The 14,893-nt window shown below is 39.5% G+C and overlaps 1 protein-coding gene across 4 annotated transcripts in view; it reads right to left on the bottom strand.

The window, feature by feature from the left end:
* DLGAP1 (DLG associated protein 1) overlaps positions 1–12,493 on the bottom strand; it is a 310,310-nt gene extending 297,817 nt beyond the window's left edge. For all 4 annotated transcript variants that reach the window (XM_031658924.1, XM_031658926.1, XM_031658925.1 and 1 more), the window contains exons 1-2: positions 10,587–12,493; positions 1,227–1,441 (exon numbers count right to left, since the gene is read on the bottom strand). In XM_031658924.1, the coding sequence (XP_031514784.1) occupies positions 1,227–1,441; positions 10,587–10,601 (230 nt within the window). In that variant the 5' untranslated portion in view covers positions 10,602–12,493. The remainder of the gene's footprint in view (positions 1–1,226; positions 1,442–10,586) is intronic.
* Positions 12,494–14,893: the final 2,400 nt, after the last annotated feature.

Genomic DNA, 14,893 nt, shown 5'->3' with positions numbered 1-14,893 from the left:
ACTCGACTGCATTGATTTTTTTGTTTTATTTATTTTGTCTTTTAATATTTTATTTAGTAACATAATATAAATGCACGAATAGTAATGTTATTTCATCAAAATACGGAATCAATGGCAGTTAAAAATATGAGTTATCTGTAATATATTTTTCAGGTCCAAATGGAATTCTATCTATTTTCTACATTTCAAGACTCTAAAGAATGTACTCTCTATAAACAGCATTTAGAATTAAATCAGGTCTGGCTTAAAATAATCAATTTCAGTGGTTTCCTGTGGAGTGCTGTTCTTTGTTCACAAACAGCACAAATACAGTTAAGGACCACAGTCATATGCTGCAAAACAACATTTCAGTTAATGATGCATATAATGTGGTGGTCCCATAAGATTATAATACTGTACTTTTACTGTATTTTTCTATGTTTGGATATATTTAGATAAACAAATACTTACCATTGTCTGAGAGTTGCCCACAGCCTTCAGTACAGTAATTTGCTGCATAGGTGTGCAACTTCGGAGCAATACGCCACACGATATAGCCTAAGTGTGTAGTAGGCTAGACCATCTAGCTTTGTGTAAGTATACTCTATGATGTTTGCACAGTGAAATAACTTAATGATGCATTTCTCAGAATGTAACCCCATCATTAGATGTTGTATGACTATATTTATATTTTCAAACAAAACATTTTTAAGGCCTTCAAATTGTAATACGTATTGAGTGCCCAAGTTTAAAAATGTATGTCAAGAACCTTCACATATCCAATTTGCAAGCATGGCCACATTCTATAAGCTTCTCCAAGACAATCTCCTCTATTATGTCACTCAATTATCTGAAAAATTCAAGAGTCTTAAGAAAAAGTTCTTGTATGTACTTCATGCCCGAGCAAATGTTCAAGAATTGGGATACATGTATATTCTTATTGACCAGAAATTTTAATTCTTTTCAGAAGCCATTCTGGATATCCAGAATGGCTTCTGAAAAGATTGGATTGTTTCTGCTTCTTAGAGATGAGGGGTTCAGCTCATGATCAATGCAGAGCACATCTGTTGCCCCTCTCTACAAAGGCACTGGGGTACAGACATCAGATCTAAAGTCACAATCAATGTATTGCACTGCTCCACCTGTAGGATGTTTCTGCCCCACTTACTGTAGGAGACACACCGTCTGAGCCTCTGTGATAATACAAGCACCTGGACTATCACAAGTGCAGGGTTAGGACTACTTACTTGAGTGTGGTGAGTTCTGTAAGGGATGGCTGAGTAGCCTTGAGATAGCTTTCTCTCCGTGCAGCAACTTTTGGAGAAGGCTTGGGACTCGTGTCTGAGTCTCCACTGTCTTCATCCCCCATGGCCTTGATATAACTACCACTCCGCATTCTTCGGCATGGAATTTCATCATCTTTACCTCGAGGGGTGTACCCTGTCCATTCATCTTGAGGAACCTATTCAGATAGAAAACAGATAAATCACATTTTACAAAATCTTACCTTTTTCTTTTCTTTTCCCCCCCTTTTTTTTTTTTAGATTTAACATTTCTAATTTTTATGAGTACGCAGTAAGTATATATGGAGTACATGAGCTATTTTGATACAAGCATATGATGTGTAATAATCACATCAGGGTAAATGGAGTATCCATCACCTCAAGCATTTGTCGTATCTTTGTGTTATAAACATTCCAATTATCCTCTTACTTATTTTAAAACGTATAAATAAGACCAAGTTTTTTTTTTTTTTTTTTGGTATGGTACTGCATGTTGGTAATATAATTATCTGAAACTTTAGACATTAACCTTTCAATAACAATATTGTATTGTAATAGGCTCAAGAATATTTTGAATACATACAAATCCATGTCTTTCAATCTTTAACATGACTCATGTATTAGGAAAAATTAAAACCATTGGCTTTGAATCATGTGTGCATCTCAGTTTTCTCACACTGATAATAGTTGAGTCAGGCATAAGAATGCCATTGGAAAGGAGAGCAATTTTATTTAAGCTTTCCAGTGATTTGTTTTCAATTGCCATTTAAGATTCGGGAATGTTTTCTGATTGATCTATGCCTTCCTTGAACCTTTCGACTTGACCATCTCATATCCAGTCTGTCTTCTTCCTAAACCAGTGGTCTCCACCAGCTGCATTTACTCCCCAATCACTTATTCTTTCTGAATCTTTCTTAATTTGGATTCAGCTTCCAAAGATCTGCTTAAAGCACTCTCTAAAGGTTTTCAATGATCTCCTTCTGGAAGATAATGGCATTTTCTTGCTTTTATTTTTTGTTGGCCTCTGCACACCCATGCACACACTTACATACAAATAACTCCTCTTGCAAGTTTCTCCCCTTTTGGCCTTCTGATTCTGTGACTTACCTGGTATAGCTACTACTTGTCTGAATTGTTCCTTTCCTTTTGCTTCGCTGGATCCTACTCTAAGTCCCTAACTGTGGGTACCACAACAAAATAATGCTGTTAGTGCACTGCTCTTTTTTTTCTTTCCACAGTCATTTTCTCCGAGTTCAGCAGAACATTGCACTATGTTTTAGAAGCCGTCTTCGTGGCTTTCTCTTAAGTTCCTCTTAGATTTTCCACTTCAACATGAACTCAACCTAGATCTCATTCCTTCTTCATTTTTCATGATGTGAAAAAAGATGCATAGTAGCCACTCTTTTTATCCATTAAGAAGTAACATAGCAAACATCCTACAGTGCACAGAGCACTCACTGCACAAGGCTTAAGTAAAAGAGACCAAAAAAGGGGGAGGCTTGTTCTTGCCCTCAACATATTTATAACAGAGACGAGAAGAGAAACGAGAGTTAGCAGTAATGGTGATGGGAAAGGAGGATCCGGGAAAGGAGGATCCAGGAAAGGCTCCCTGGAATTGGCCAGGTTTGCAATGAGAAAATAAAAAGGCTTTTAATACTTTGATATTAACAATTTACTGCTTATACATTAAAATAACATGGTACTTCATTATTAACATTAACTCTGCTAAAAAACATTTGCCTACAAGATCTCACTTCATCAATACGACAACCTGTGCATATTTTTCTGTTTTTCTCAGGTGAGAAGCAGGAGCTCAGAGAAGGTAAGTAACTTGCCAAAGGACACACAGCTAAAACAGCAGCACTACAGTTGGAAGTGTTTAACTCCTAAGATAAAATTACATTAATCAAAATTTTATGATTCATAATATATCACGATGAAATCTAAAGTGTTAAGAAAATTGTCCACAATAGCGCACACACATATCAGACAGAGATTTCTAAATATCATAGGTTCTAAGGAAGTGAGAATAGATGTTATACTAAAAGAGGATCATTCTTTCCTTTTTAATTGTGAATTTACCTGTATAACTTGAAAGTTTAGATCTAAGAACTTCAGATTGAAGAAGTGCTACTATTCGTGGACTTTAAAAAAGTGGTTTGTAGGTTCTAATTCTGAAAAGTCCTAACCAAGATGAAGCATCACCCTGCAGCATGTTCATTTCATTTAATCAATTCTTATATTGTGCTCCTGTGCGCAGGCACTGTTCTAAGCACTTTATAAATATCAGCTCATTTGATCCACACAGTGGAGGGGTGTATTACTATTATTCCCATTTTACAAAGGAGGACACTAAAGTTATGTAACTCACCCAGAGTTACAGCTAAGAAGGGGCTGAGTTCCAATGAGGCAGTTCTTAGGGCCACATGTTGACCACTGTTTGATGCTCCTTGTCTTTCTAGGCTGTGCTTTGTGGCACCTGCAGAACTGAGCAATTATAGTCCCGGACACCTTTGTGCTCATCACATTTGATACACTTGCCATTTATTACTTATGCTAGTAACAATGTCATGTTTTTACTTTTTTAGGTAAAAGCATCAAAATCACCACAGCAACAAAGATTTCTCAGGAAATTGTAAATGCTGAGAACAGTCTTGTTTTCCTTGCATTGGCAGGTGACTCACTGCAGAGATAGGATCACATTCAGAGCCTCATTACAGGCTTAGCAATTGCATTTTAAAAATTCACTTGGTACAGCTGAGGGTCATAGATGATGCACCCCACACTTGCTATTTCTCAACACTGGTGTGAAGTTCATAAGCATTGCTCTCTGGAGTATATCAGAGACTCATGACAAACTGATTAGCTCATATGGCTTATGCAACAAAACAAGGCAAATTTTGTTCAGATATTTGTTTTAAAAGTTGAGACCAGCCTGGCCAACATGGTGAAACCCCGACTCTACTAAAAATACTAAAATTAGCCAGGCATGGTGGCGGGCACCTATAGTCCCAGCTACTAGGGAGGCTGAGGCAGGAGAATCTCTTGAACCCGGGAGGCAGAGGTCGCAGTGAGCTGAGAACGTGCCACTGCACTCCAGTCTGTGTGGAAACTACTACTAGAAACAGTCTGTAATTGTTGTTTAGGGAATCAGCTGAGAAGTATTTAACCTGTAGATCTTTCAATTAATCATACTTTTCAAATGATGGCAGCTAAGAAGTTGTGTGGAAGCGACTTCCATTGGAGTGGAATTTGAATAGTAATACATTATTTATATACCTAAAGGTAGCATACAACAAGATTACACATAAAATAATACAGTAATCAGTTCTAGGGAAAGTGTAAAGACAGAAAATCGAGACCTTGGAGAAGAAACACACAGTTGCTGAACTGCAAGGGCCATTACCATGGGTATAATCGAGTCAGTTTTTATTTTTTGTTTCTTAAACACTAAAGCAAAAGGGAGATGTTACTTAGGTGGATAGTTTTAGAAAAAAGCATATAGAGTGGTAAGCATACCAGGTCCAAAGAGTGAAATGTTAATCCCTTTTGATTGGAAAGAAAGGGGGAATTACATGGCTGCAGCTGCTATTGTGAGCTGGGCAGAGGTTGCTGTGTCTTTCCATTTCAGCTGCACAGAGAGAAAAGATTTAGGAAAATCCAAAGAAAAAGATAACCTTGCAGCTGTCTCAGAAAAGCCTGCATTATTACTGTGGTGGCACTTTCAGGAATTGGAAGTCTTGGTGGAAGGAAAGTGGGAGCAGAGACAAACAGTGCAGGACCTCATTGATTTTAGGCTGGTGGGATGCCCTGCGTGTGTGCACCAGTTTAGGAGGGGGTTGGACTCAACAAACATAAACAAACAATAATAAAAACAAAATAATACAGGTTAGATTTTACAGTAGTTATGGATGAGAAAAGAGGATTAATTGCTCTTTAATTATTATGTTTAAGCATTAGCACTCCAACAGAAATCTTAATTTTTGTTAAAACAAAATGAGGATTAGTGTGCATTCGCTGTTTCAGTGATAGCCCATCTATCACTGAAACCACATGTTATCATTCAGAAAACCGGAAGAGCTGCCCTGGACTAAGAAATGGCCATGATCAAGGGCTAACACCCTCTAATTACAAGATAGGGAATTTTTTTTTTTTTTTTTTTTTTTTTCTGAGATACTGTCTTGCTCTGTTGCCTGAGCTGGAGTACAGTGGCGTGATCTTAGCTCGCCACAACCTCCACCTCCCGGTTCAAGCGATTATGCTGCCTCAGCTTCTTCAGTAGCTAAAATTATAGGCCTGTGCCACCACGTCCAGCTAATTTTTGTATAGTTAGTTGAGACAGGGTTTTGCCATGTTAGCCAGGCTGGTCTTGAACGTACTGAAATAATTATTTCAATATCTTTTTTTCTTGAGATGGCGTCTCGCTCTGTCACCCAGACTGGAGTGCAGTGGCACGATCTCAGCTCACTGTAACCTCTGCCTTCTGGGTTCAAGAGATTCTCTTGCCTCAGCCTCCCTAGTAGCTGGGATTATAGGTGCCCACCACCATGCCTGGCTAATTTTAGTATTTTTAGTAGAGTCGGGGTTTCGCCATGTTGGCCAGGCTGGTCTCAAACTCCTGACGTCATGATCTGCCTGCCTTCGCCTCCCAACGTGCTGGGATTACAGGGGTGAGTCACCGTGCCCAGCCAGGATGAGAATGCTTTCTGAATTGAAATGATGTCACGGGCACTGAAGGATGGGCCATTCTAATGAAGGTTGTAGTCTATTCAGTCACAGAACAGGAGACAATAAAACACCACCTAATGAGGCATGCTCATATTTTCTGTCTCTCTTCCTGTCTCACTCCCTTGTTTCTTTACTTCTGCAGGTATTTTTTCATTGTTTACTTGCCAGCGATGGTTTGGGTGCTGGGAATACACACCAGTGAATAATACAAACGTTGGTCTCATTCCATGTAATTTATATTCTAGAAGGAGAGCTAGAAGAGACAGCGAATAGACAAGCACTTGATAAATGAACAAGATAATTTCAGAAAGCATAAATGCTATAAGGAAATAAGATAAGGGGGTGTGCCAGGGTAGCGGGAGGGGGGCTGCTTCAACTTCTCCTTCAGTGAAGCCCCCTGAAGAAGTAACATCTGAGAGATTTGATGACCAGAAGAGCCAGCCTTGGAAGGATCTAGGGGAAGAGCTTCCAGGCAGAAGGATCAGCCGGTGCAAAGTATCTAGAGTAAGAAGAAGATTGTAGTAATTGCAGCCCTAGGAATGAAAATGCCAGCCTGGTCAGAGAGCACTGAGCAAGAGAAGCAAAGGGGGTCAGGTCACATAGCTCATCTCAAGCTATCTCAAGTCTTCCTTAAAGTTGAATCTGCTCTCCCAAAACTCCCTCCAACTACTTCAGCCTAAATTAATCTTTTCCTTTATGAAATTTATAGCATGTACCATCTATATAAGGGGTCAGCAGAATATAGCTTGCAGACTAAATCTGTTTCATCATCTATTTTTGTAAATAAAGTTTTATCGGTACATGGCATGCCCATTCATTCTGTGTTATCTATGGCTGACTTTGAGCTACAAGGGCAGAGCTTTATGGTAGCGATGGAGACAATATGGCTCATAGAGAAAGTATCCCAACCCTCGGTCCACATGATTATACTGAGTACTTAAATAATCACGAAGTGCTGTTTTATGGACATGGCTCTTTGTCTTTGTTTCATCTCTCCAACTACTCCATAAGCTTACTGAAATCACGGGAAGCTGTATTGCCAAAGGATTAGAGGGTGGGCTCTGCAATTAAACTGCCCGGACTTGAATTCCAGGTTTAAATTTTTGCTGGGTAAATTACTAGGTACATCCTTGGGTGAGTTAATTAACTTATCTGTGCCTCAGTTTCCTATCCCATAGAATTATGTGTGGATGAAATGAGGTAATGTCCATAAGCACATAGGAAGTGTTTCATAAAGTTCTGTTTGATGGGAGTTCTTCACTGTACACTGTACTCTGCCATGTTACTGAGCACACAGACACCCCCGATGATGAATGACTTTGGCTTTCCAAGACTCTGATGCCTACCTTCAATTTTCTTTGGCAAGTTAGGAGCAAAAATAGTCTCTCTCCACTTCCAATTGGTTCTTTTTAATTTTTGTAGAGATGAGGTCTTGCTCTGTTGCCCAGGCTGCTCCTCAAACTCCTGGGCTCAAGTGATCCTCTCCCCCCAGCCTCCTGAATAGCTGGGACTACAGGCACCTGCCACCACACCTGGCTTTCTTCATGGCTACTTTTAAAGAATATGGTCAATGATAAAAATCTTGGGCATTAAAAGTAGTGGCATTTATTATTAAAAGCAGTGGATTAAAAGCAGTGGCTGCCATATTTCTATCCACTATATATTCTAGTATAAGAATATAAGTGCAAATGGACTATATAAAAAATAATTTGCAAAATTGTAAAAATTTCTTTCATGGTAAGAAAACGGTTCTCCTAAGTTGGCCCACGGGCACAAACAGGTATTTGTGTCTCTGCCGGGAGCTTTGGAAGTGGACTAGCTTTTGGTGCTGACATTTCCCCTCACTTTAGGTTTTCCTGAACTCAGTTGAAAGAGGAACACATGGCCGGATGTGGTGGCTCACGCCTGTAATCCCAACGCTTTGGGAGTCCGAGACGGGCAGATCATGAGGCAAGGAGTTCAAGTTCAGCCTGGCCAACATATAAAACCCCCTCTATTAAAAATACAAAAAAATAGCTGGGCATTGTGGTGGGCACCTGTAATCCCAGCTACTCAGGAAGCTGAGGCGGGAGAATTGCTTGAACCCGTGAGTTGGAGGTTGTGGTGAGCTGAGATCATGTCACTGCACATTTTACTGAATCTAAGACACTAATGCAATTGTCCCAACATTTTTCGTGTTGCTAAGAAAGAAATAAACATCACCAATAAATTCTGACACTCCATAGAATATGTGATTTATCCCAATATCCAAAATGCTAAAACGTGGAAACTATGGCTCTTAGAATAAATTAAAAACTCTTAAAATATGTATGAAAAGAAAAACAAGAAATGGATTTATTCTGGGATAGTAATTGTCGAACTTAATGTTCATATTTAGTAATGACCAAATTAATAATAGCAATTACATTTATCATGACATGCTTTTGGAAAAAAATCATAACTTCACATAATGTCTCATGATCCTTACAACCATCATGAAGGATATGAGGAGTAAATATTATAACCTCAGTTTGTCATATAGAGAAACTGAGGTCCGGAGACATTAGTAACTAGTGTAGGGTGACACTGTGCCCAAGTTGAGGTCTGCCACTGACAGTTCAGGAATCTCCCCCGTCCCCTTCTAGCATATTCTAGCATATTCATATATGACATATGACATGTCTTTTGGGTAACAATTATTTTTTGATAAACTACAAAGCACATATTTCAGATAAGAAAATAATGTCATAGTGCTTTAAGGTCTGTCTGAAGGAAAAAATTGATAAACAAATAATGAGTTACAATCCCTTGAAAGAAAAGTTACAAGAACTACTCTATCAGATGTAGGAACGCTTAGTTTTAAAAGTCTCTCCCCAAGCGCATCTAGCTTGAGTGCCCCGCTTTGGCTGAGCTGCAGTTATCAAAATGTAACTAAATAGATATAGTCTGTGCCAGTGATGGTCTGAGAGACGATGGTTGAGAGATGAAGCCATGTGCATATGACTCTTTGAGAGCAGATTATCTCAGGATGGGAAGTTGCATGGTGAGGTGTGGAGTAATGAGAATGCGTGAGATTTTGGGAAATCTGAGAGCCACAAAAGGAATGAAGACACTTAGAAAGCCGGGACAGCTGAAATGGAGCATATGTCCTGAAAATATACAAGGGCAGGCCAGTGCGATTCCATGAGCTATTCTGGGTTGCAGAGATTTGGGAGGAAAAGTGATGAGCCCAAGGCTGTGAGTGCATAAAGCAAAGTTCCATTTCATCAGGAACCAAAGAACTGGGAATAAGGAACTTAGCATTTGGTTGATTTGGTGCAAACAAAGACATTAGAGCAAGGAAAAGTCACAGTTGAATGGTGGGCATCAGGGATAAGTTTCTATTTGCACAGCTACCCCTCAGCAGCTGTTGATTCCTTCCCAAGCACAAGGTGTTTCAATGACAACAACCAGGTAAATAAGGGTGCTTGGCAGTGACTTAGGGGTCAACCTGTTTGGCCTTTCCTGTGCTTGAAAAGGAATGGTAAATAGGAGGAGAAAAACCTACATTATGAAAGGAGAGTTGGGCATCTGACATTCATGAAATATCTGACAATTATGGAATAATCTCAATGAGCTAGGGGCAGTGCCTATGTTACTTTATTTTAATCTTTGCAGCAGTTGTATGAAATAGGCATTACTATTTCCATCCTACTGCTTCAAAATTGAGATTCAAAAAGGTAAAATGGCCAGGTGCAATGGCTTGCACCTGTAATCCTAGCACTTTGGGAGGCCAAGGCAGGAGGATCACTTGATTCCAGGAGTTTGAGACTGGCCTGGGCAACATAGCAAGATCCCACCTCTACAAAAGAATTTTTTAAGTGTAGCTGGTGTGGTGGTGGTATGTGCCTGTAGTCCTAGCTACTTGAGAGGCTGAGACAAGAAGATTGCTTGAGCCCAAGAGTTTGAGACTGCAGTGAGCTATGATGGTGCCACCACTCTCCAGCTGGCAGACAGAGTGAGACTCTGTGTCAAAAAAAAAAAAAAAAAAAAAAAGATGAAAGGACTTGCCCAAGGTCATAATAATTGGTAGGAATGTGTATTTGTCTGACACCAAAACTTTTAATAATATCACCTTGCCTCTGATGAATCTGTGATGATTAAGTGAATGAACCAATAAACTAAGAAAAAGAAGAAAAGAATGGGGTGCATACTCCCACTCAACAGTAGTGGTTTTTAAAATAAAATGTAACCATTCAAGTAAGCACAAAAGTTCTCGTGTCACTAATTTTCTAGCACTGCTAAAAGAGGGTTCAAAATAATAAATACTTAATGCTGAAGTGAAAGAGTGTTGTCATTTCCTGGTCTGGGGTTGCCTTACCAAGTACTGTTTGCAGCTGCTGTTTAAACAAACATGAACAGTTCGGGATGGGGGTGCGGGGGTGATTAGAAAACTTGCAGGACAGACACACCTTTAAGGGTGGCTTTGGGAGCCTTGAAGCGTCCCAACAGTGTCTTAGCATTTGTAGGAAGGCTCCGCCCTGGACTTTTGGTTCCTGCCTACAGCTTTTTAGAGAAATGGCTGTAATGTGTTGGCCTTCTAAGCACTTTTAGTGGGCTCTCAGATTCCCTACTCACTCGATTTCTTTGCATCTTCTTTGCAGCTGGGAGAACTGCTTTTCTGCTCCACACAGCTTTCACCTTGACAAATGCGACTTGGCTTAAATGTCCCTTTAGCCTTTTTAGCTTGCTCTTCTCATAGCAAAAACAGAAAAAAAAAAAAAAAGAGCAAGAATAGGAAAATTACAATTATGCAATGTGCAGATCCCTAGGCATGACTGTCGCTTCCCAATCAGGAGAAGATTTCCCTGGCAACCGCCCTTTCTTACTCCCCTGGAAGCCCGAAACTGGTGGAAAACTTAATTTGTTTTAGATTGCTTAAAATTACCTTTTAAGGATAAGAGTAAATACCTACCTCTTTAAATAGAATTTATACCCTCTGCCACAGCTCTTCCAAATAACATTTTTAAATGATCTTGAAAGAATAGAACGTTGTAAACAGTGATATATAATGGTAATTTGCTTACCACGACCCTATAGAATTATTCTTACCCACGGACATGTATAGTACCTACAGGGTACCCAGCACCAGAGCAGGGGCTGGGTAAATACACCAAAAGCATTTGATAAAACACAGTCTCTGGTGTTAAAGGAGTTTATAAGTTTTGAGTGGATCTGGTGAATCTGGAGGGTGGATGAAGGAAACGAGTAAAAAGCAGCTTTAAGTAAGTCAAGCCGAGTCGAGTATTAAATCTCAGTACCTCTGAATTTCCTACTGGGTTTGAAGTTTGTTCCCATAAATCCCCTTTCCCGGTGATGAAACTGTTCCTTAAAAGTTGAACATATGTGTGTGAAGTGCACATGCCACTGATAAACAGCCCTGCGGGGGAATGGCAGAGGGGCTCGGTCTGCAGTCTCCAAGGGATTGGGGAGCCATGGGCCTTTGGGGACTAGTAGAAAATGTTACTGAGGTCCTGGGTGACATTAAAAGGGGCACTACCTGTGGATAAGACACCCTTGTGACATCACATCAAGACATAATAACTAAGATGCTGGGCGTGGTAGAATGCACCTGTAGTCCCAGCTACTTGGGAGGCTGAGGGGAGAGGACCATTTGAATCCAGGAGTTCAAGACCAGCCTGGGCAACACAGTGAGACCTTGTCTCAAAAATTTTTTTACAAGAAATAGCAGCTAAGATACTAAGATTCTAGTATGATGTAGGGACAGGAAGGGAAATGAATTTTATTAATTATTCACCCACTCTTTTGACTGTAGTGAATACGTATGGGTTTAGCTATCCCAGTTCCACTTTTGGTTCTTGTAGCCAAGCCTCCTGACTTTGCTCTGGGAAAAGATTTCTCCCCAACTCGAGGTCCATGTATTTAAGGAGTAGCCCAGGAGTTAGGGTAGGACAAACAGCAAATCACACTTCCTGGCTTCATTGCTTGGCTCAGGGCAGAGGTGAATGGTCTAAGCTTACTCAGTCAGCAAGCGTCTCTGGACCTGTACATGAAATGCCAGGACAAAGATACCTCCTCTCCCACTGAATACATTAATAAGGATGCATGTGACCTTAGGACCTGCTGGTAGCCATTTTATAACACCTAATACACAAACATAATTTCACGTAATACAAAAACCCTATGTTATCTTAATGCCATTGCAATGATGAAAAAATTGAGACTTAGTGGTATGAAATAACTTACACCAAACGTTACAGCTTGTCAGAACTGAAAGACAGGTTTGTCTTACTCAAATTTCTACACTCTTTTCATCACACCAGGCTGCAGTCTATAAGAGTTTCAAAACTTTGTTACAGTAATTTTCTATTAAAACTTATATTCAAGTGTGAAGTTGCTGGGAGATACAATCCCATAGCATTTTGGAACTTGTAACAAGTACTGAATCTTAGATGCTTGGTCCAGCACTTTGGGAGGCTGAGGCGGGCAGATCACTTGAGGTCAGGAGTTCGAGACCAGCCTGGCCAACATGGTAAAATCCCATCTCTATTAAAGATACAAACATTAGCCAGGCATGATGGTGGGCGCCTGTAATCCCAGTTACTCAGGAGGCTGAGGCAGGAGAATTGCTTGAACCTGGGAGTTGGAGGAGGTTGCAGTGAGCCAAGATGGCACCACTGCACTCCAGCCTGGGTGACAGAGTGAGACTCCCTTTAAAAAAAAAAAAAAAAAAAAAAAAAAAAAAAAGAGGTCTAGGTCTATGGTAAATATATTTTTTCCACTTACTATATAGGAGATAAGCTCACTTAGAACCCTTTTTTAGTTTTTAATGTAACTTCATTTTCTGGCGTATTGGAGGGCATTAGCTGTGGGCTTGGAATTGTTAGTTGAGCCATCATAGCTTTCCATTATTGTTATAGTTACTAGTGTGCTGGTGTCTATTCACCACATCCTATGTTGTTTGTTGCTATGATTCCTAGTTGCGAACATTGAATTCCCTGAGGCAAACTAGAATTCTGTGTCTGGTGTTGAGAGGCAGAGATGTGGGTAGAAGGTTAGTGACCTTCCTCTTGGTGTCAATAGAAGCCCACATGTGGAAACATCATTCATCAACACTAATCCTCGGTATTGTCTAAAATCACATAAACCTTTCGGCACATCTGTCTGTTGCTGTACACACCTAACTACTTGTCAACCTTGTATATGAATTTTTTCCTTAGGACACAAAATCTGATAATGTTATTATTAACAAATGGTACAGCTAGAGTCTATAAAATATCAAGTCAATCATCTCAAGTATTAATACTTAATTTTAAAATTATAAATTTTAAAATAGATTTCAGCAAATATTTTCCTTTAGTTTCTCTATTATCAATTTTGAAGTATTAAGTTTCTCAAATGAGGCTTCCTTGTGAATCATTAACTTACGTTTTTGACATTTATAAACAAACAAAAATCCTGATAGATTTAGGAAGAGCTACAACTCAGAAGCTCCTGCTTTTCGTCATCATTGTCTGATTCCCACTGCATCTTGGGACTGTTTGGACTTTTTATTCCAAGCTACATTTACAACACCTGAAAGCATATGGCATTCAAATGGGCCAAAATAATCTTTCCTCCCTGAATCCCATCCATTCTAATGCAATGAAACCATCAAACCACATGCATCTAGTTCTTGATATCGGGAAAATAACTGAATAATATTTTGGTGTCCTCATGCACATGTGTGATTCAAAATTCCACTTTCATAATCATCATACAGGGACATTGCCTCTTGAGGGTGTGTACTTTAAACTACGTTTCAATCTACTTTCCACAGGCAGCAAGGTATCGATAATGAACAGAGGATGTCCCACAAACATGTGTACAGATGAGTATGATACACTCAATAGTTATCCAAATCACTGCTTCCGGGCTAGCTCAAGGTCCATTGAAAGGAAGTGTTCCAACTGGAATATTCATTACAGGGTTCTCTTCTTTCAGTTTAAACTGATTACTTCGTGGTTAAGCTGCAGTTAAAAGTGCCACTTCTTCTGTGACTTTATCAAAATGCTTTAAAAGTATTCATTCACTTATTCAACACATATTTATGGAGTATATACAGTCGTCGTCCTATGGTATCTGTGGGGGACTGGTTCCAGGATACCAAAATCCATGGATGCTCAAGTTCCTGATATAAAATGGTATAGTATTTGCATATAACCTATGCATTATCTTCCCATATACTTTAAGTCATCTCTACATTCCTTGTAATACCTAATACAATGCCTGCACATCACTTCATTTGTGTGGATTCAACATAGTACTCAGGGTACAGCAAATTGAAGTTTTGTTTTGTGCAATTTTGTGGATTTTTTTTTTTCCAAATATTTTTGACCCATGGTTGGTTAAATCCACAGATGCAGAACTGACAGATACATAGAGAGGACTGTATCATGAAACAGGTGCTATTTTAGGTACAGCAATTGATAGGCAAAGAAAAAAAATCTCTGTTCCTCAAAGAACTAAAAATAGAACTACCATTTGACCCAGCAATCATACTACTGAGTATATATAGGAAAATAAAGCACTCTACCAAAAAGACACCTGCACTCACATGTTGATCGCAGCCCTATTAAACAATACTGAAGTCATCGAATCAACTTAGGTGCTCATCAATGGTAGGTTGGATAAAGAAAATGTGGTACATATACACCATGGAATACTATGCAGCCATAAAAAAGAACAAAATCATGTCCTTTGCAGCAACACAGATGCAGCTGGAGGTCATTATCCTAAATGAATTCATGCAGACACAGAACACCAAATACTGCCTGTTCTCACTTGTAAGTGGGAGCTAAACCATGGGTACGCACAGACATAAAGATGGCAACAGTAGACAATGGGGATTCCAAAAGAGGGGATGGTGAAGGGCAAGGGTTGAA

This window comes from Papio anubis, chromosome 19 (genome assembly GCF_008728515.1).
Source record: "Papio anubis isolate 15944 chromosome 19, Panubis1.0, whole genome shotgun sequence".
Taxonomy (NCBI): Eukaryota; Metazoa; Chordata; class Mammalia; order Primates; family Cercopithecidae; genus Papio; species Papio anubis.
The sequence above is the reverse complement of the archived record's forward strand: the minus strand, read 5'-3'. Positions and strand labels throughout refer to the sequence as shown.